Source organism: Salvelinus namaycush, chromosome 29, assembly GCF_016432855.1.
Source record: "Salvelinus namaycush isolate Seneca chromosome 29, SaNama_1.0, whole genome shotgun sequence".
NCBI lineage: Eukaryota > Metazoa > Chordata > Actinopteri > Salmoniformes > Salmonidae > Salvelinus > Salvelinus namaycush.
In genome coordinates, this window is record NC_052335.1 from 12,578,052 (window position 1) to 12,600,539 (window position 22,488).

Here is a 22,488-nt window from a genome sequence, read left to right on the forward strand (position 1 = left end):
GTCGTTGCTTCTCCAGCTTCTGCTTCCCTCGGCTCAGGCTTTAAGTTGTCAAGATCACAGCCATCACCTCCCTTATGTAGTGGCGTCACATAAGCTGATTTCCACACTAGGAAGATTTCCTGATAAGTGTTAAATTAAAGATGTGGGTTATTGAGCCAACAATGAGGGACGCTGCACACTTGAGCAGACCTGGATCCAAATAGTGGGCCCTTGTATATTTCTTCATGTCTAATGTCAACAACACATCAAGGACTTCATTGTCTGTCAATTGCCGAAAGGAAAAACTCTGACTGACGTTTTTCAAAATGATTCTGTAAAATTCCCCCATTAACATCCAGTACATTGTCACAGTGAGAGACAGAGAACCTGCAGAAATAAAATGGTGATTCAATTAATTCTATCAATGTTATCAGTAATAGGGCCAGACTCTACATTCATTTGTAAGGGAAGAGTAGAGGAAGTACAACCCTTTAATGATTTAATTCTTCCAGTATTTCTATGGATTTCCAGTAGTCAGCTACAGTGTTAAGTGAAATCTGATTTATTATATTTTCAAATAAGTTTTACACATATTTCTCAGTTCTCGGAAGGATTGCCAGTACCGGCCAGATTGTGAATTTGTGCCATTCAGAGGTTGAATGGGCAAGATACTGGTTTGTGTCAAGAACTGTCACGGTGCTGGGTTTTTGATGCTCAACAGTTTCCCGTGTGTATCAAGAATGGTCCACCACCGAAAAGACATCCGGCCAACTTGACACAACTCTGTGAAGCATTGTTGTCAACATGAGCCAGTATCCCTGTGGCATGCTTTCGACACCTTGTAGTCCAAGCGAATTGAGGCTGTTCTGAGGGCAAAAGGGGGAATGCAAGTCAATATTAAGGTGTTCTTAATGTTTTGTACACTCAGTGTATGTTATGGTTATAGTGACTCTTGACGTTTCTTTCATAATAATGACATAACGTGTTACAAACACATTGGGCAGTTGATAACTGACTATACAGCTGTTACAGAAACCAATTTAGGAACATGTTTGTTTTTGGTATTCCTTAGCCATCTGCTTAAGTGTAATGACCATGACCAGATTTGGTGAGATACATTTTTTTCCAACAAGGATTTTTAGATTCCTGATTGAGTTCCAATCCACCCAAACCCTCTTAAGGACAATGGTAAAGTCAGCTGTTGGACATGAGAATTCTGTTATGTCAAACTTACTGTTAAGTTAGAATAGTACACGAGGTGCAAGTTCGAAATGTGGTTGTGCAGCAGCAGTTTATTTTGTCAGTCACTCAATTACCCATGTCAGCTAACAATTTTTAGTTTGGTAAATTGTTCTAGCCAGTTATTAAAAGTTGTAATCATAGCACGTGTCCGGTCGGTATTTGGCCATCACAATAACTACTCCACCACTATCTCTCCCCAGCAAGGCTCCTATTAAAATAATGATGCTCTATGAGATGAAGAATCAGTCTATCCTTGTTTGGAAAACAATTCAATGAGGCACTTATTTGTGCTGTGAAGGGAGTAGATCCATTTGTATTGGATTACATAATTTTTTACATTCGAGCATTACTCGGATGTGTGAAAGAGGGCAATGAATGGGCCTCGGAGCGTTTTACGGCCTCCATATAAGTAAAATAATTGAATCATCTAAACTAAATAAGATCTACCATAAATCACCCCCATACTCAACTGGCGGACCGTGGTCCGGACCCAGAACGGGGTCAATATGGTGCGCGCACCCAGAACGGGGTCAGTACTGCACGTGGACCCAGAACGGGGTTAATATGGAGCTCGGTAGAGCTTCGACCCCTGGTATCAAATTAACACACAAGACATGGATGTGTCGAATTCTGGAAAGGAGCTTTACAACTGCAAACTGTTTTATTCGCCAACAAGAGGGGTGTGAAGTTTTGGGTCGCATGAATTGCGAGGTGGGGGGTTGTTACTATGCCGATAATTGACACCTTTTTGTGACCTAGGAAATGTGTGTCACCGGACCTTCTTAAATAGTACTTGAGTACCCCTGCCCTAAATAATCTGACAGTCACACAGGCCTACATCCACAATTTTGAAATGCACTCATCAGTAAAAGGTTGAGACAGTGTTTCCTCTAAGAAGCAATTTTCTGTAAAAAAATATTCAAGAAGCATGCTCTAATAACAGCCACTAAATAAAACTGAATTATTCAAATAAATGCTTTTCTGTAATTTAGCTCAACATACTGGTAGGCCAAGTGGTGGTGTTGTAGTGCATCTTGGAGTTACACTTCCTAAACATTCAGTCAATAATGGATTGGATTTACATAGTGGTCTTTCACCAGGTGCTCAAAGGGCTTTTACATCGCATGCAGCATAAACTCTCCGCATTCACCACCAATGCGTAGCGCCCACCTGGGTAATATGTAATGCCATTTGGAGCCATGGAATTCATCAGACATCAGTTGGAGTGAAAGAGATACAATAGATTGTCAAAGTGAAAAAGGTAAAGTGACAAAACACAATACAGTGGATAATGTAGTGGTGACCTGGGTAGAGGGTGATTCATTCAGTAGAACACGTAGCTACCCTCAGTGCACCGCTGACCCCAAGGTCACTTTATTACATGGGAATGGATTACATTTGCCAGCTGCTGCCTCTCCCTCCCTCCTCTCTACAGGGAATCTGAGGGAAGAGAATGTAACTAGAGGTCAGGGGGCAGAAACAGTGGAAAGATAACAGTACAGCATCCTTGTTCAGTACTGTGACAATTCAGGAGGGTCAGTGTGTTTTCTAGTGCTCTGTCAATGGCGTGAACTCATTCTCTGGGATTAGATTGATCCTGGTTTGGGATTAGTGGACATGTCAGCTCTGGCACCAATCTGACAAAGAATTGGCTTTCCTCAGCTATGTTCTAGAAATGTAGCTCTGTTCACGTTTGTGCATTGAATATCATTCCTCACTGTTGTAACGTCCCTCTTTATGTTTGAATACTTATGCTTATAAGAACTGAGGTCGGACATACTTTAGTTGAAATACTTTGAGTATGCTGGCATTACATGGTTGTTTTGCAAATTTTGATAACTCCTCAAACACAACTTGTATCTGTACTATATTTACAGATACAACAGAGCTATAAAAAAAAATGGTCCTGCTTAACAACAAAAGCCAAGGCAAAGAGCTATGGCAAAAGGAAATATCACTTCTGTGGACATACATAAATTCCTAAGTGGTTTACTTACATTATAAACGTTGTACCATTTGATCTAACTCAGTAAACTTCAAATGTATCCCTTCTAGCAATAACAAGGACTAAACATAACAATTTAAGACCGTTACATAACAGTTCTGTAAAGGGTGTAGGGACAGGAGGCTGGTGATAAACTGATCGACTCCCTTCCTTAAAGATAAACGGCATCAATATTTCTTACTTTAACAACATTCACTTGGCAGACATCTCTATTCCCCTCCAAGCAGACAAATGACCAAGCAAAAACATTATTGTCTGCAGTGTAGGTATATGGGTCAACATAACCACACTGACATAATCAGTGCTGAACTCCTTCAATATTGTAAAATGATGGGTTGAACATACCGGGTTGAACAAACCCCATATTGCTTTGTGGAATAACAAATACATTTTTTATATCCTGTTTCTTTTTAAGATTTCAAAGAAGATCACACACTACTGGTTGGAAATGCCAGGATATCTTAGTGACACAACAATGACATTGAGAATGGCACAAATCAGTTAAAGCGTAATCACATGATACAACATATCTTCAAGACAGATAAGGAAAACAAGTGTCTTCTCGGTGCGTGATTACTGAATGGTCGATGCTAAGACTTCTGCTGTCCGTGATGTTGCTGTTTTGGCTGTTCTGAGGGCAAAGGGGTGTGCAACTCAATATTAGGAAGGTGTCCTTGTTTTGTACACAGTGTATATTATGTTCCTTAGTGCATTTTTCTTCACATTTCTATTCGACCAAGCATTCACATATTATTCACTCTGCTATTTTTCCCATCAACAAAACAACAGATGTACATACAAGCAAATAACTCCCTCTGCTGTCTGTTTCTGGAGCAACATTTCCAGATATTGAAAGACACACAGCAACTACTCCCCAGATTGTCTGTGCCTCTTTCAGGCCTTTCCAAAGGTTGGTGACTGTTGGATACCGGAGGTAGGTCATCCACTTCATAAAGTCCTCCTAAGTGGCATGCACAGGGAGCCACAACTTTAACGCACATGTGTTGGCCTCTGGGAAGATCATTTTTTGTTCCTGCAACACTGTTGAGTGTAGGAACTCGATGGTTGGCTTGTCATCAAAACCAAACGGTGGGATCTTTGATGCCCCAGTGGCAAAAACCAGTACATCTTCAAGAGTTAGAGGGATAGTTTCTCCCCCCTCCTCCTCTGGCTTGATGAATGCATCTCTCCCTACGAAATAAAAAATAATAAATGAAGCCATTTTTACTTTTAAATGCTCCAACTAAACAACCTAGGTGAATGCCTATACATGTCTTAAACAAGGCTGTTTTAAAGCCACCATTCAGTTCTCATTGCGGCGGTGCTGGACTGTAATGTGTCGAGGACACCAAGGGTCATTAGACCCTCTTTAAACCTTTTTAAAAGAGCAAATGTGATCATTAGCATAGATGACAAACAAATTGCAGAATACATTTCTCCACAAATACCTGAGATTACACTATGATCCACCACTGAGTCATTTAGTCAGTTTTAGCTGTGATTGAGAAGTACAATTAGGAATTTGTTATTCAAAATGTGATTCTGAATGGAACTTAGTCACCTCAATCATATTGCATGTTAACAAAGCAGAATCACTGTTAAGTGTGACATTTTACAATACAAGGACAGCAATGTCATTTTATTGTGCTCCACTGACAGCCAATTGCTATCCAAAATCAACAGAATACAAACATTGCTGCCCCACCACTGCTTGGGCCATGTTGACATGAAACTGACGCTAAGCTTGAAGGTGCCGTTTCTGGGCTTGGCAGCTGTCACACAATGCATCCTCAATAGAGTTAGAGGCTGCCAATGAAGAGCATGTTTTAGTACAACACTTCAAACAGCAGTGGGCACCGTCGTACATACCCATACAGATTCCACGCAGCTCCTCATCATCCACCTCTGCCAGTGAGCGCGGTGGGGTCAGCTTTACTGATAACTGGCAGAAGAGTCGATCGGAGAAGGCGCATGGCCCCACCCCTAAAAAAATAAAGGAGAGCCGCACACTCTAGGAGCTCAGATGCAAAAATATTTATGTCCAACATTTCGACAGACAAGCTGTCTTCAGGGTATACATGAAAATAAATGATGACCATACCTATGGAGTCAAGTGCCAGGCTTTTCTGGTCCTCTCGTACAAAAAAAAAATTGGATTCAGAATGGCTTTAATAAGAAGCCTGACGAATTCACGGGACGGCCCACCAGCCTCCATTGCTTCTTCGCCTTTTCCACACGTGTCCACAAGAATAACATTTAGCTTCAGTTGAAAGTCCGTTTAGCACTTTCCAGCACCATTGCCCTGACCACATTGACAACATTGCCGACAGGTTTGTTGAAATCTACTTTTGACCTCAGGGCCATCAGCCAATCCTTCAGGTCTGGTCTGAAACAGAAGCATCACAGTTGTGTCAACAAGATGACTGGTTTTGTATATTTATAAAGTAACAATCCTTAATCATCACTTTAAATAACTCCAGTCCCGTCATACATAGTACTAAAACTTGGGTTTTGAGAAATTGTATCACTCAAATCCATTTACGTAGCTCTGGATGCAAGGACTAACTGACTGCTAAATGCTATTTTTAAACTCGCTAAAGAGGGCACAAAAATACATGCTACATTGTAAATGTGATTTATCATCTGACCAACCTAGTATTGTATTTAAATGTAACAGAAATTCCCCCCAAAACATACTCTTCCTCAGGGGGAGCGGGCCTGCGTGCTGGAGAGGGCCTGCACGCTGGAGAGGGCCTGCTGGCAGGGGGACGGCGACTGGGTGCTGGAGGAGAGGGCCTACTGGCAGGGGGAGAGCGACTGTGCGTTGAGTGAGATATGCTGCGGGCTGTAGAGTGTCTGTGGGATGGAGCTGACATAGTAGATGCACTAATTTCATGAAACACATAAGACAACAGTACAGGTTTGTGTTAATAACATGACCTCTGGATGGAAAACACATGATGGAAAGTGTCATTCACTCACCTCTACTTCCTCCCCTGACCACAACACATATATAGTGCAGGCTTGGGTCAGTCCATTTCGAGCTATGCTCCCCTCCTTCGTGCTCCTCAAGATGTTGTTTAAAAATTGGCACTGGAGGGAGAACATCTTGCTGGCCATTACCTTAGTCCCGGCAAAAGCACTCAAAATGAGCGGGACACTAATCCGGACGCTTATAAGAAATCACGCTAAGCCCTCTGACAAAACATCAGACAGGCATAGTGTCAATACAGGACTAAAATCAAATCCTACTATACCAGCTCTGATGCTCGTCGGATGTGGCAGGGTTTGCAAACTACCACGGATTACAAATGGAAACCCAGCCGCAAGCTGCCCTGTGACGCGAGCATACCAGACAAGCTAAATGTCCTCTATGCTTGCTTTGAGGCAAGCAACACTGTGTGATCACGCACTTCGTAGCCAATGTGAGTAAGACCTTTAAACAGGTTAACCTTCACAAGGTCGAATGCCAGCCGGATTACCAGGACGTGTACTCAGAGCATGTGCTGACCAGCTGGCAAGTGTTTTCATTTTCAACCTCTCCCAGTCTGTAACACCTACATGTTTCAAGCAGACTACCATAGTCTCTGTGCCCAAGAACACCAAGGTTACCTGTCTAAATGACTATCACCCCGTAGCACTCACATCTGTAGCCATGAAATGCTTGAAAGGCTGGTCATGGCTCACATCAGCACCATCATGCCAGAAACCCTAGACCCACTCCAATTCGCATACCGCCCCAACAGATCCACAGATGACGCAATCTCAAGCACACTCCACACTGCCCTTTCCCACCTGGACAAAATGAACACCTATGTGAGAATGCTGTTCATTGACTACAGCTCACCATTCAACAACATAATGCCCTCAAAGCTCATCACTAAGCTAATGACCCTGGGACTAAACACCTCCCTCTGCAACTGGATCCTGAACTTCCTGACGGGCCGTCCCCAGGTGGTAAGGGTAGGCAACAACACATCTGACAGGTATGCTGCAGTTGCAGAATTTCGGATTTGACATAGGAGTAAATAATATTTTATTGAGCGGCAAAACTTGAATATAACAACATTTCCAATCTAAGTGTGAAATATAATTGCTGACACAAAAAAGCAACATTTGGGAAAATAATTGTATTTGGATATAAGGTCATGCTTAGGCGAATAAACTATAAATGGAAATAAAGGGCTACAGTTTACACTTTTATAGGTGTTTCATGAAATGTTGTTTTTAGAAAAGGAGTGTTTTTAAAAAGTACTGGGGCAATTGTAATTATTTCAATAAAATATGGGAGGGCAATGGTGTTGCACATATATCTGCACTATGGTATATATATATCTGCACTATGGGGAGATTTGATGTGTCCCTCTTTTTAAGTCCCTCTTTTTAACTCACCTGCACATTCATTTTCTTTGTTCTTTCTTTTCAATAGTTGTTTTTAATTCATAAAATAATATTCATTGGAATGTAATATAACTGATAACATTAAATGACATTGGAATATAACATTTAATAATTATAACTCATAACTTAACTAATTAATTCAGTGTAACATTGTGGCAACTCTTGTGCTCTGTTATTGCACAAATCTAATTTGTAAATAGGTCACAAATAAAACTATCCCCAGTAAAATTGGAGCACAACTCATGAGCCCACCTCCTACACTGCTCACACCTAATACAGTCCCCACCTGTGACTGAAAACAGGGGGAGAGATGCCAATTGAAAAACTCTCTCTTAAAACATGCCTAGGAACTGCGGTAGAACTTTACCAAGCTGGATAAATCCGGCACTATTGAAACGTTGATTAATGTGCACTGTCCCTGCAAAAAATGTAAATAAACTCAAACTCAAAAACGTAGCTCGCTATCTAGCTATATAACATAAAATTCTGTGTAAAATAGCTAAAAGGCTATAAAGTAGCATTAACTGTAAAGCTATCAGTCACTAGTGGAAACATTTGCAACTGCAATTAAGTTACGTTATCTTTTTTCATGTATTTTACCTCAGACGATCTGGTAGCTTATGCTAACTAGCTAGCTGGCTAGCATTTACTGCTAGTAAAGTTGTTAGCTAGAAAGTTAGCATCAACTAGCGCTAACTGGGCTAGTCATTGTGTAAATATTGCCCCCAACACACTCATCCAACATATTACTACTTTACAAAAAAATTATATATTTTTCTCTCTCTCTTAACAGGTGGATTAAGAAGATGCCTCGATCGCTCCACGTGGCTAGTTCTGAGAAGTGATTATGCTGCCGGTACCCTGAGTCACACACTAAGAGGTTTCGAGTCTATATTGTCTTTTCTACAGCCTTTGTTCCATGGCCTTGTCCATCAACCTGCTCCACTCCACTCCCCCCCTCACTGATTCCTTTCTTCATTCTTCAACTTGGGAGGTCTGAGAGCATTGACAGAGACGGAGAGTTAAGTAGGGCGAGTCTGGCCTGTTCAGTAGCCTACAGTCTGTGGTCAACATGCCGGAGTCATGAGGGAAAAGGTGGTGCCCAAGATGGGACGTTAGTCTTCCTTTACCCACCCCACCAACCCCCCCAGAGAAGAGGTAGAGGGTATAACATGGGTCAGGATATCGCCTTCCCCTTCTCTCTTCCCACTCCATCTCTATCTCCCACTGCTGCGGCTGGGCCTCAGGTTGGGCCTGGGCCTCAGTTTGGGCCTGGGCCTCAGGTTGGGCCTGCGTCTGAGGAGGCCTGGCTGGGGGAGGAGAGGGCATTGCCTGGTGTTGTCTCTGCCGGTAGGCAATGACGGTGCCTAGCAGCAGGGCGATTACCGTCATTAGGTAGAGGTCCCACTCAGGGCCCAGGAGCTGGTCCAGGTCCACCTGACTGACCACCTCACTCATCTGGTGGAGGGGGAGGGAGGATGATACAGGGTGGGAGGGGAGAAAGAGAGGGGAGGTCAGAGGGAGCAGAAAGAGAGAGAGAGAGCATTGACTACATTGAACAAACATAGTACAATCCCATGAATCCTGTACAAATGTAATAAATTAAGTTAGCCTCAAACATTGAGCCTGGCCCCCATGAGTTGAAATGGAAACAACCAGGGAAATGAAACTCCCAGAGGCACCGGATCCAGGAAGTGCTCTGTACTGTACACTCACGTTGAGGTCGTGCAGGTATTGCAGGGTGTAGACCAGGCCCAGTTTACACAGAGCCAGGAAGACGGGCACCTGGGCTTCGGGACTAGCCTCGGCAGCCATGTCGTAGAAACGCTTGGCCAAGTGGATATCCTACAGGAGGGGGAAAGTAAGGGGTTAGACTTATAGGGTTGCATGTGTGTATGAATGAGTTTGTTAATGTGCGTGTGCCAACCTGTTTGATGCCCAGGCCTTTCTCATGCATGTAGCCCAGGTTGAACATGGCCTGAGCGCTGTGCTGCTGCTCCGAGGCCAGCCTATAGTGGATGACAGCGGTCTCGTAGTCCACGTCAGTACCGTACCCGTAGAAGTGTTAGTCCCCCAGCTTTATCCTAGCCACTGTATAACCTGGGCCCAGTTTTTCAAACCAAATGTCATGGGATCATATAACATGATCTTTGTTGTAGCATATAATGGGATATGTTGGAAAATGTGTAGAATTGCACGACATTTGCTTTAAAACTGCAACAATGTCTCTGTGCCCCATGGCAAAATGAGTAGAATTGCATGACATTTGTTAAAAAAAATCCAAAATTGCCTCTCCGCCCGATGGCAAAATGCGTAGAACTGCAGAAAGCTTGCTTTAACAGTGCAACATTTTCTCTACACCCCATGGCAAAAATGTGTAGAATTGCAGGAAATGTACAAAAAAAAAAATGTATCCACTTGGTGGGGGGGCCTCGCAACCAAATTGCACTAAGGGCCCCAAAAAGACTAAAGCCGGTCCTGTCTATAATAATGGCTAATTGGCTGTGTGTGGAGGTCAGTTCCCTTGTGCTACTAGCTCTATGACCGATCCTTTATGCTTTCTGTATAACTGGGCCCGGACTTTGTCACTCAGCTGTTTTGGGTGGGGGAGATAAGGTTGGCCTCATATAATGGCCGTGCACTCTGGCCGTGCATCACATTGTGCTGTCCCCGCACACCACACGCCACTATGGGGTGGCTTTTGATTGCCGTGGCAACCTGTGCGCTAGCCTCCTCTGCCAAAGGTAAGTGCTGGAACCAGCAGGAGAACGGCCTGCACAGAGTCCCTATCTGTGCATATTTCACATTTTACACACACACACACACACACATTCCACACACATTCCACACACATGTCAGTTACTGTGGCCACATTGTTGGGGCGAGCAGTTTTTTCTGAAAGAGGGGCCTGGCTTGGGTAGGTCGATGTTGGTTTAGATAATGGAGGACCTGTTCAAAAAGGAACATCAGGGATTTTTGGTTTCAAAAGTTAGACATATAAAAGTTTGGCAGCTCACAGTGATGATAATGAAGACTACAGAAGTAGATCGTAATCACAACAGAAAAAATATGCTTTCCGCATAACCTGACTTCAGTTTCTCTTGGTCTTTTGTATTGGCTGGGTTATGTAAGCACCAGGACAAACTCAGCAGGCAAAACTGGTTGTAATGACATCATAAGGATGTCATTTCAACCAGTTTCTGGTTGTTGTAATGACATCATTCCAACCAGTTTTGCCTGCTGGGAAGACACCCCTTCATGGATACTGTCTTCTTCTAAGGCAACAAGTGGTGGTGGCAGTATGAGGAAGGCATACGACACTACAGCCAGGAGGCTCTCCACAAGGTACTGTCCCCTTTGACCCTTTTATCATCTTGGTGTAGGCTTGGTGTAGGGTGAAGTTGCCCCTAGACGCTGATGTTGGAGCAGTTTTACATTTACATAACTAATGGTTAAGGTTAGGATTGGGGGCGGAGAAGCTGATCCTAGATTTGTACCTCAGGGAAACTTCACCCCAGAGCTTTTATTTTCAGTATGCGCCTTCCGTAACCTTTGGTAATGTAAAGGCCTTCATAACACATTCATAGCAATGAATGTGACAAGTTTAAATTCTCTTTCATCAATGGCATTTTGATTGAATGGTTATTTAGTGCTTATAAAGGTGTTATGTCATCTCACATCAAGGAGACCTATACTAGATATTGATCTACAGTATGTTATTAAGCATTTGTTACCTGACTTGAATTACCTGAAGATATACTTCATTGGTCTGTGTGTACATCCCTTACACATTGGTATGTGTAGTTGTACATCATGCTACAGTTGAAGGGATAGTTCACCCAAATTACAAAATGACGTATTGGTTTCCTTGCCCTATAAACGGTCAATGGACAAGGTATGACAGCAATCCATGCTTTGGTTTGTTTCCTTGGCACTGTTTCCACATGCTTACATTTTAGCATTTGTGCCACAAATCCCATTTAAGTCATGGGACTGATATTAGCATGATTTGAACATGATGTGTGAAAAATGCTCATTTTGGTCCCATGACTTGAATGGGATTTTGCCACATGCTAAAACATTAGCATTTGGAAACAGTGCCAGCCACTGCCAGGGAAACTACACCAAAGCATGGATTGCTGTCATAACTTGTAAATAAACTGCTTACAGGTTAGGAAAACCAATTTTGTAATTTGGGTGAACTATCTCTTTAATGACATGACTGACTGATTCTGCTATGACTACATGACCTTGGTTGTTTGTTATTCAAGTTAATATTCAGTGTCATGTCAGGTTATCTGAATGTTTGTAGTTGTTTGTTCGGTATTGATAGCAATTGACGCACACGCACACACACACACAGTTGTATCTTAGAGGTTGGAACATCTTTCTGGTCTGATGTGGATTCTTGTTCCCTTGCAACTCGTATTGGTACCAGGGGACCATCGTTTCCCCCATTATAATCAGAAATATGTACAGACATATTTACTGCATTCTACCTTCTATCTGTGTATCTATTCTTTTCTCTCCTTCACTCTCATTCTTGTTTCAGGAGTTTCCAGAGAAAACCAGACCGGTGAACTTCACACATTCTCCTTTCCAATGTCCTGACATGAGTCGCTCGCCCACTGTCCCCTCATCAGGTAAGATGGAACCATCCTTTAGAGTTGATTTAGAAAGTCAATATGTGAACTGATCCCAGGCCAGTCTTATTCTCTAACTCAAAGGTGTGGTTTCCCGGACATGGTATTAATGTAAGCTTGTGGAATCAGGCAGCTTTGCAAGGCTAGGAAACAGCACCATAATGTCCAGCCCCGGGAACAGGGTTTTGGGGGCAGATCCTAGACCAGTCCTCAGAGACATCTTCAACTGCCTTCTCTCTGAGTAAATACTGTATGTTAGAGATCATCAACTAGATTTTCTTGAGTGGATGGTCAGGGGCCCAGAAACATAATTACAAATAATTTGTAGACTAAATTGATTGCAAGACGCCCAACAAATATTATATTTGACTAAAACGTAATAATTTCAAACCTTGCTTGCATTTGTATATGATCACGTATAGTGCATTTGGAAAGTATTCAGACCAAATACAGGTGTGCCAAGAAGACTCAAGGATGTAATCACTGCCAAAGGTGCTTCAACAAAGTACTGAGTAAAGGGTCTGAATACTTATGTAAATGTGATATTTAATTTATTTGTATTTTTATACATTTGCAAAAATGTATAAAAAACAGTTTTTGTTTTGTCATTATGGGGTATTGTGTGTAGATTGATGAGATGACAAAAACAATTTAATACATTTTAGAATAAGGCTGTAACGTAACAAAATGTGAAAAAATTCAAGGGGTCTGAATACTTTCCGAATGCACTGTATATCTCTCTGCTATGCATGTATACTTGGGAATACTTTGGAACAGATTCCAAAATTTGAATCACTTGGAGGTTATTTGCTGGAGTTTTAGTCTTTTGTGTAAAGCAATATTTTAATATATTTATTTTTTATTATTATTATTGTTTTTGCACAGTAAACTTGGGGGGCCAGTTGGGAAACCTTGTTGTATGTTTTCCTTGTGGGAGTTGAACAATTGGATCAATGTTGTTAGTGTATGTCACGTTCCTGACCTGTTTTCTGTTGTTTGGTATGTGTTTATTGGTCAGGGCGTGAGTTTTGGGTGGGCAGTCTATGTTTTCTATTTCTATGTTGGTTTTGGGTTGCCTGGTATGGCTCTCAATTAGAGGCAGGTGTTTGACGTTTCCTCTGATTGAGAGTCATATTAAGGTAGGTTGTTCTCACTGTTTGTTTGTGGGTGATTGTCGTCCGTGTCAGTGTATGTTCGCACCACACGGGACTGTTTCGTTGTCGTTAGTATATGTAGTCTGTTCCTGTTCGTGCGTTCTTCATGTTTTATGTAAGTTCTCTCGTTCAGGTCTGTCTAATTCGTGTTGTTGTTTTGTAAAATTATCAAGTGTTCTTCGTGTGTTTAGTTTCGTCTTGTTAAATAAAGTTCATTATGTATTCACAACCCGCTGCACGTTGGTCGAATCACTACTCCTCCTCTTCGTATGAAGAGGAGGAGGAACACCGTTACAGAATCACCCACCAAACCCAGATCAAGCAGCGGGTTAACGGACAGCAACGACAGCGCAAGAAGGAGGAATGGACATGGGAGGATGTTTTGGACGGTAAGGGTTGCTACACATGGGAGGAGATCCTGGCTGGAAAGGATCGCCTCCCATGGGAACAGCTGGAGGCAGCTCGGAGAGCGGAGGAAACCGGAGAGAGGAACCGGCGTTATGAGGGGACGCGTCTAGCACGGAAGCCCGAAAAGCCCGTGAGTACTACCCAAAAATTTCTTGGGGGGGGGCTAAGAGGTAGTGGGCCGAGGGCAGGTAGGAGACCTGCGCCCACTTCCCAGGCTAACCGTGGAGAGCGGGAGTACGGGCAGACACCGTGTTACGCAGTAGAGCGCACGGTGTCTCCTGTACGTGTTCATAGCCCGGTGCGGGTAATTCCACCTCCCCGCACTGGTAGGGCTAGATTGGGCATTGAGCCAAATGCCATGAAGCCGGCTCAACATATCTGGCCTCCAGTACGTCTCCTCGGGCCGGTGTACATGGCACCAGCCTTACGCATGGTGTCCCCGGTTCGCCAACACAGCCCAGTGCGGGTTATTCCACCTCCCCGCACTGGACGGGCTACGGGGAGCATGCAACCAGGTAAGGTTGGGCAGGCTCAGTGCTCAAGGGAGCCAGTACGCTTGCACGGTCCGGTATATCCGGCGCCACCTTCCCGCCCCAGCTCAGTACCACCAGTGCCTGCACCACGCAGCAAGCCTCCTGTGCGTCTCCAGAGCCCTGTACACACTGTTCCTTCTCCCCGCACTCGCCCTGAGGTGCGTGCCCTTAGCCCGGTACCTCCAGTTCCGGCACCACGCACCAGGCCTACTGTGCGCCTCAGCGGGTCAGAGTCGGCCGTCTGCCCAACGCCTTCTGCACTGCCTGTCTGCCCAGTGCCATCTGAGCCATCTGTCTGCCCAGCGCCGTCTGAGCCATCTGTCTGCCCAGCGCCGTCTGAGCCATCTGTCTGCCCAGCGCCGTCTGAGCCATCTGTCTGCCCAGCGCCGTCTGAGCCATCTGTCTGCCCAGCGCCGTCTGAGCCATCTGTCTGCCCAGCGCCGTCTGAGCCATCCGTCTGCCCAGCGCCTTCTGAGCCATCCGTCTGCCCAGCGCCTTCTGAGCCATCCGTCTGCCACGAGCCATTAGAGCCGCCCGTCTGTCCCGAGCCATTAGAGCCGTCCGTCAGTCAGGAGCCGCTAGAGCCGTCCGTCAGTCAGGAGCCGCCAGAGCCGCCAGCCAGTCAGGAGCCGCCAGAGCCGCCAGCCAGTCAGGAGCCGCCAGAGCCGCCAGCCAGTCAGGAGCTGCCAGAGCCGCCAGCCAGTCAGGAGCCGCCAGAGCCGCCAGCCAGTCAGGAGCTGCCAGAGCCGCCAGCCAGTCAGGAGCTGCCAGAGCCGCCAGCCAGTCAGGAGCTGCCAGAGCCGCCAGCCAGTCAGGAGCTGCCAGAGCTGCCCTACAGTCATGAGCTGCCCTACAGTCATGAGCTGCCCTCCAGTCAGGAGCTGCCCTCCAGTCAGGAGCTGCCCTCCAGTCAGGAGCTGCCCTCCAGTCAGGAGCTGCCACTCAGTCCGGAGCTGCCACTCAGTCCGGAGCTGCCACTCAGTCCGGAGCTGCCACTCAGTCCGGAGCTGCCATTAGTACAGAGTTGTCCCTCTGTCCTAAGCTACCTCTCTGTCCGGAGCTACCTCTCTGTCCGGAGCTACCTCTCTGTCCGGAGCTACCTCTCTGTCCGGAGCTACCTCTCTGTCCGGAGCTACCTCTCTGTCCGGAGGTACCTCTCTGTCCTGAGCTACCTCTGTCCTGAGCTACCTCTCTGTCCTGAGCTACCTCTCTGTCCTGAGCTGTCTCCTCTATGTAGGAGGGGCCTTAGTGAAGGTTCCTGGACCATGGTCGGGGGCGAGGGTCGCCACTCAAAGGACGCTAAGGAGGGGGACAAAGACAGTGGTGGAGTGGTGTCCTCGTCCGCCGCCGGAGCCGCCACCGCGGACAGATGCCCACCCAGACCCTCCCCTTGAGTTGTAGGGGTGCGCCCGGAGTTCGCACCTTGAGGGGGGGGTTCTGTCATGTTCCTGACCTGTTTTCTGTTGTTTGGTATGTGTTTATTGGTCAGGGCGTGAGTTTTGGGTGGGCAGTCTATGTTTTCTGTTTCTATGTTGGTTTTGGGTTGCCTGGTATGGCTCTCAATTAGAGGCAGGTGTTTGACGTTTCCTCTGATTGAGAGTCATATTAAGGTAGGTTGTTCTCACTGTTTGTTTGTGGGTGATTGTCGTCCGTGTCAGTGTATGTTCGCACCACACGGGACTGTTTCGTTGTCGTTAGTATATGTAGTCTGTTCCTGTTCGTGCGTTCTTCATGTTTTATGTAAGTTCTCTCGTTCAGGTCTGTCTAATTCGTTTTGTTGTTTTGTAAAATTATCAAGTGTTCTTCGTGTGTTTAGTTTCGTCTTGTTAAATAAAGTTCATTATGTATTCACAACCCGCTGCACGTTGGTCGAATCACTACTCCTCCTCTTCGTATGAAGAGGAGGAGGAACACCGTTACAGTGTAATGGTTTTGGATTCATTACCTCCCTCCCCAGCTATAAATCGCTAGCTTGAAAATCGAATCACGCTATTGTATCGCTAGCTTTTCTAGTGTAATAAACAAAGACATGACCGCTTGTCAAGCATGGTCCCCGGTCCAAGCCCAGTAAGGGACAAGAAAGGAAGCAAGGACAGTGACACACCTCTTATATTAGCCCTCTACAACCTAATATGATATGTGGACAGTGTAGGAGGCCACCTGGGTCAGCAATGTCAGCATTATAAATCTCTATCTCTCTCAATATCCACCAATGTGTCCTCTCTCTTGACTTTGTCTCTCTTCTTGCTCTTTAGTTGAGTTGGTTAAGGCAGCGGACATTAAAGTCATTGCTGCCCTTGGGGATTCTCTGACGGTGAGTTCAACGTTGAGTTTGTCTTAACACAAACACTTTACACTTGACTCTTGACCAGAGTTTCTGGGGCTGTGGGTGTTACTTAAAGGGGGACGTGATTGGTATAACCAATTTTGGACTTTGCGATTAATGATAAATAGCCATTGATTCTTTAAGAATATAATTTACAAATGCTTCATGAGCTTAGTTTAACAGTCGTGCCCCATCAAAACCCAAAATATAAGCTCATTTTGCTCCATTGTTTGTAAACAATTAAATTATAAACAAACGTTGTATAGCTTCAAACCACGGTTAAAGGTCCAATGCAGACATTTTTATCTCTATATCAAATCATTTCTGGGTACCAATTCAGTACCCTACTGTGATGGTTTTGAATGTAATAAAAAAATCTATATATAAAAAAAAAACATTTTAGCAAAGACCAATTTCTCAAGCAAGAATGTTGCTAGGACTGTCTGAGAGTGGTCTGAGTGGGGAAGGGACAACTGAAAATTAGCTGTTATTGGCAGATGTTTGGAAAAAGTCCATCTCAACAAAACCATTATTTTATCTTACACTAGAAGGACATCATCATCATTTTCACAATTTCACAGTATTATTCCAACCTCATAGTGTGGAAATGTATATGAAATACAGGCAAATCACGTTTTTGACTGTACTGGGCCTTTAAAACTATAATGTTGACATCATGGATGGTCAGTCCTCACATCCACAGCTCAGTCTATGAATTTAAGAGTGGTTACATTTCTCCAGCCCTATCCCTCAGCTGTTTACCAAAACAAGTGATGGGGTGGCTGCTTTGTTGTTTTTCAAATCCTGTATTTCCCCTTTAAAGCAACTGATGTCACCTTTTCAAAACTGAAACTAGTAAATGCAAAACCATGCATCCACGTCTAGCATATTGGAGCAGTTTCACTCAACGCTGCATGGAAATATATGGAAAGTAGTTACTGTAATGAGTTTAACTGAACTGTCTGGACTGGACCAATACAACTAACCAATTCATTTGAAGCTGTTGTGGGCTCAAGACCTCAATGCATTTAAACCATTAAACCACCGCAGATCAGGGCCATTAGAAATTCTGTTCAGGCCAGGGAGAGAAAAAAAGTTAACATTGAACTCAGAATGTTCTAATCGTTCAGGCAGATTGCTTTAATCATAATAGCTGAATTTGCTAATCTTTGGCACGTACAGTGCCTTCGGAAATAATCAGACTCCTTGACTTTTTCCACATTTTGTTAGGTTACAGCCTTATTCTAAAATGGATTTAATATTTTTTTCCCTCCTCAATCTACACACAATAACCTAAAATAATGACAAAGCAAAAACAGGTTTTTAGAAATTGTTACTAATTTATGAAAAAATATGATATCACATTTACATAAGTATTTAGACCCTTTACTCAGTACTTTGTTGAAGCACCTTTGGCAGCGATTACAGCCTCGAGTCTTCTTGGGTATGATGCTACAAGCTTGGCACACCCGTTTTTGGGGAGTTCCTTCCATTCTTCTCTGCAGATCCTCTCAAACTCTGTCAAGTTGGATGGGGAGTGTTGCTGCACAGCTATTTTCAGGTTTCTCAAGAGATGTTAGATCGGGTTTAAGTCCGGGCTCTGGCTGGGCCACTCAAGGATATTCAAAGACTTGTCCCAAAGCCACTCCTGCGCTGTCTTGGCTGTGTGCTTAGGATTGCTGTGTGGTTGGAAGGTGAACCTTCTCCCCAGTCTGAGATCCTGAGCTCTCTGGAGCAGGGTTTCATCAAGGATCTCTCTGTACTTTGTTCCTTTAATCTTTTCCCCATCCTGACTAGTCTCCCAGTCCCTGCCGCTGAAAACATCCCCACAGCAAGATGCTGCCACCAGCATGCTTTACCGTAGGGATGGTGCCAGGTTTCCTCCAGACGTGACGCTTGGCATTCAGGCCAAAGAGTTCACTCTTGGTTTCATCAGACAAGAGAATCTTGTTTCTCATGGTCTGAGAGTCTTAAGGTGCCTTTTGGCAAACTCCAAGTGGGCTTTCATGTCCCTTTTACTGAGGAGTGGCTTCCGTCTGGCCGCTCTACCATAAAGGCTTAATTGGTGGAGTGCTGCAGAGATGGTTGTCCTTCTGGAAGGTTCTCCCTTCTCCACAGAGGAACTCTAGAGCTCTGTCAGAGTGACCATCGGGTTCTTGGTCACCTCTCAACTCTTGGAAGAGTCTTGGTGGTTCCAAACTTCTTCCATTTAAGAATGATGGAGGCCACTGTGTTCTTGGGGACCTTCAATGCTGGAGACCTTTTTTGGTACCCTTCCCCAGATCTGTGCCTTGACACAATCCTGTCTCAGAGCTCTTCGGACAATTCCTTCAACCTCATGGCTTGGTTTTTACTCTGACATGCACTGTCAACTGCGGGACCTTATTTAGACAGGTGTGTGCCTTTCCAAATCATGTCCAATCAATTTAATTTACCAGAAGTGGATTCCAATCAAATTGTAGAAACATCTCAAGGATGATCAACGGAAATAGGATGCACCTGGGCTCAATTTCGAGTCTCATAGCGAAGGGTCTGAATACTTATGCAAATAACGTATTTCTGTTTTTTATTTTTAAAGCAATTCCCAAAAATTCGAAAACCTGTTTTTGCTTTGTCATTATGGGGTATTGTGTGTAGATTTCAGATTTTTCTTAATCCATTTTAGAATAAGGGTTCCGAATACTTCCCGAAGGCACTGTATGTCAATGTCATAGTTGAATAATCTTTGACCATTCATTGCGGTCATGGCTGTATCATACTGGAAGTTACTGTTTCGATTAACACACTGTAGTTTGCTATTAACAGTTTTGTGGTTACTGTCTCACTTGAAAGGAAAGTGTTATTAATGGGTATAACCATATGACTCACCTTGTGGTTGATTGTTTGATGAATTGCTACATGGACTGTCTTGCCCTCTCTATTCAGACCGCCATAGGTGCCAATGCCACCAACGTCCTTGGGATTCCTATCGAGTTCCGTCACGTGTCATGGAGGTACCCAATGAATTGTCTTTAGATGAGAATATGACAAGAATGATGAGAATAAGAATTGTATCAAGATGACAACTTTGCATAGTAATGTAGGTTTTCTTGTCCGTTATTTGGTTATTCTGAATGATAGTTCTCTGTCTAATAATAATCAGTCAATTGTTGTCATAATTTGGAAGTAATGCAATTGTTTTTGAATGACAACTTAATGACACTATAGTGGAAAATGTCTTGTGCCTTGCAGCATCGGGGGCCATGGATCATACCAAGATGTCATTACACTGGCAAGTAAGTGCCTTTCGACTCAAATAGCACCTTGAGCTTTGTAGGAACTTTAGTCATTCATTGGCACAAATTAATTCTAACCAGACTGATCTTGGGCAGCCTGGTCCCAGATCTGTTTGTGCTCTTGCCAACTTCATTTCTATAATTGTAAAGCCATAGATGGCAATGAGTGACAAGGAGTGGGCGTAATAGAACAGCAATGCTGGCACTCAGGCTTTATCTTGGATTGTTTTTGCCTGGTTATGGTTAGGTTTGAAGTAATAGCAGATCCTTGATCTATGGTTAGAGGCAACATCTACCTTGACGATAGAATGCACAGTGACCTATCATCCTTCATGTTCTACCTGTGTGAGCGTAAAGGTGTAGGGGGAAGTTGCCCCTAGATGCTGATCTGGGGTCAGTTTTGCATTTCCCCCACTAATGGTTAAGGTTAGAATTGGCGAGGGAAAGCTTATCCTAGATCTGTATGTAGGGGAAACTTCACCCCAGGGATGGAGACAAAGGAAGAGAATGTGCTCAGCTCTAAATCCTCTTGTGTAACCCAATAGAAAGGGTGCTTGGAACCAAAAATCAATCAAATAAAAAAGGCCAGCACTCACTTATATATATATATATATATATATATATATATATATATATATATATTAGATTTTTTCTCCCTGTGTGAACCCTCCTTTGCATGTGCTCTAGATATCGTAAGGCTTTTCAATCCCAATGTGCTTGGTGCTGCACCGGCCAAGACTGTCCATGGAACCTCAGCCCCCCTCAGCGAAACAGGATTCAACCTGGCCGTGACCGGACACAACACCTTGTAAGAAACCACTATGGTGAAATATGCAAATATACTGTCTGTCTGCCAGAGATTTAACCAATGAAAGTGATGCATAGAGTTGCGTGCACTAAAAAGCTAGTTTGTGCCATGGTACTGGCACAATGCTTGTATAACACAGTGGTCTGATGTCTCATAGCATATCTAAACTAACTTTTAAGTGGCTGCAGATTTGAGTTAAATGACACTGCACATTTGAGTTACACTAGTCTCGTGTAGCCATACCTCGAAATCACGTTGTTGTCACACCTCATTTCTCGATGAGGCCAGAGTTACATACACAATCTGACGATTTCAACGATATTATGTGTAGCTGCCTGTGCTACACTCATTTATTTTGTTTCATGACTAATTTCTGTCTGTGTACTTATTGTTCATTTCGTTCTGTAACAGCTCAAAATAATCTTAAATTTGGGTTGTTCGTTTTAAAGTTTTTTATTTAGACTTTTGAAAATAAGTAATGAATGTGACAATCCTAGATATGGAAAGATGCCACACCTCCTATCCTTGCAATGGTGTCTTCTGTGACGGCATGGACAGAGACATTGATGGCTATCTCCATTTTAAAGTAGTAAATTGCTTATTTTTCTACTTCCAAGAGTGTATTGTCAGTTTGTAAATAAACTGAAAAGGTGCATATCACCACCTGTTGTGCTGGATTGTGTATTGTCTGAACCGGTATAAAGCCAAGGTTGGTGATTTACAGCCACCTGCAGTTATGGAATGTTTGCTCAGGAGTATAATTAATTGGCTGACCCTTCCTGCTGATGTGATTGGAATTAAGGCACTGTCCAGGGTTGCTCTCTATCCAACTCTATGGTGACACTAGCCTTGACTAACCCTTCTCTGATAATGTTCTGAAAGACTCATATTTCCCAGTGTTCCTCCTGATAATATTATCTGCCTATTCCATGCTAAGATGGGACATTGTGTCACAGTTTTGACCTTCACTAATATCACAATCAAAATAATTTTAAAACACACTCAGTATGATTTTTATGGCATGCACAACTCACGAAATATCAAAATGCTGCTAATTAAAAAAACAAAAACAAACACATTCTACAAACAAACACATTTTGTCTGATTCAGCCACTTCTAAATTCAGTATTTCTGGAATTCAATAAAATGTGCAAATGTTTATTCACGTCATTAATACTATTGGAGACATATTTCACATTTAACAGGCTTAAAGCTACAGTGTGGGATTTAAAAAAAAAAAAAAAACTGACCACTCTGCCCTTTGTTTTGGTTAACAGCTGAGGGATGGGGCTGGAGATGATATGTAACCACTCTTAAACTCATATATACTATATACTCATAACTCGAGTTGGAGCTATGGATGCCAAGACAGACAACCATGAGTTCAAAATGATAGTTTACCTAGTTTTGAAACTATACAGTGTTTGCTTACAACAACGTTAAAACAAGCTTCTATTTGGTGTTCGGATGGGGTAAGACAGTTGAACTAAGCTCATCGGTGTTTATAAGTTACATTCCCGCAATAATCAATGGCTCTCATCAATTTAAAATCCCAAAATGAATGTACCAATAGCAGACTGTAGCTGGTGCTTTTTGCCTCAGTGTTATGATGTGTATTGTAATGTTGCGTAACTGTCCCTTAGTAATCTACCAGGGCAGACCAGACATCTCATCGACACACTGAGAAACTATAAGGTAAGAACCCCCCTACGTC

The 22,488-nt window shown here is 43.6% G+C and overlaps 1 protein-coding gene across 1 annotated transcript; it reads right to left on the minus strand.

Annotated features, from left to right (window-relative positions):
* Positions 1–5,929: 5,929 nt before the first annotated feature.
* Positions 5,930–9,692, minus strand: LOC120023957 (protein sel-1 homolog 1-like; the record flags this gene model as incomplete). Its single annotated transcript, XM_038968056.1, has 5 exons — positions 5,930–6,008; positions 8,591–8,623; positions 8,838–9,085; positions 9,344–9,472; positions 9,555–9,692. Coding segments are annotated over 5 exons (627 nt in total), but the record flags the coding sequence as incomplete, so codon positions are not given.
* Positions 9,693–22,488: the final 12,796 nt, after the last annotated feature.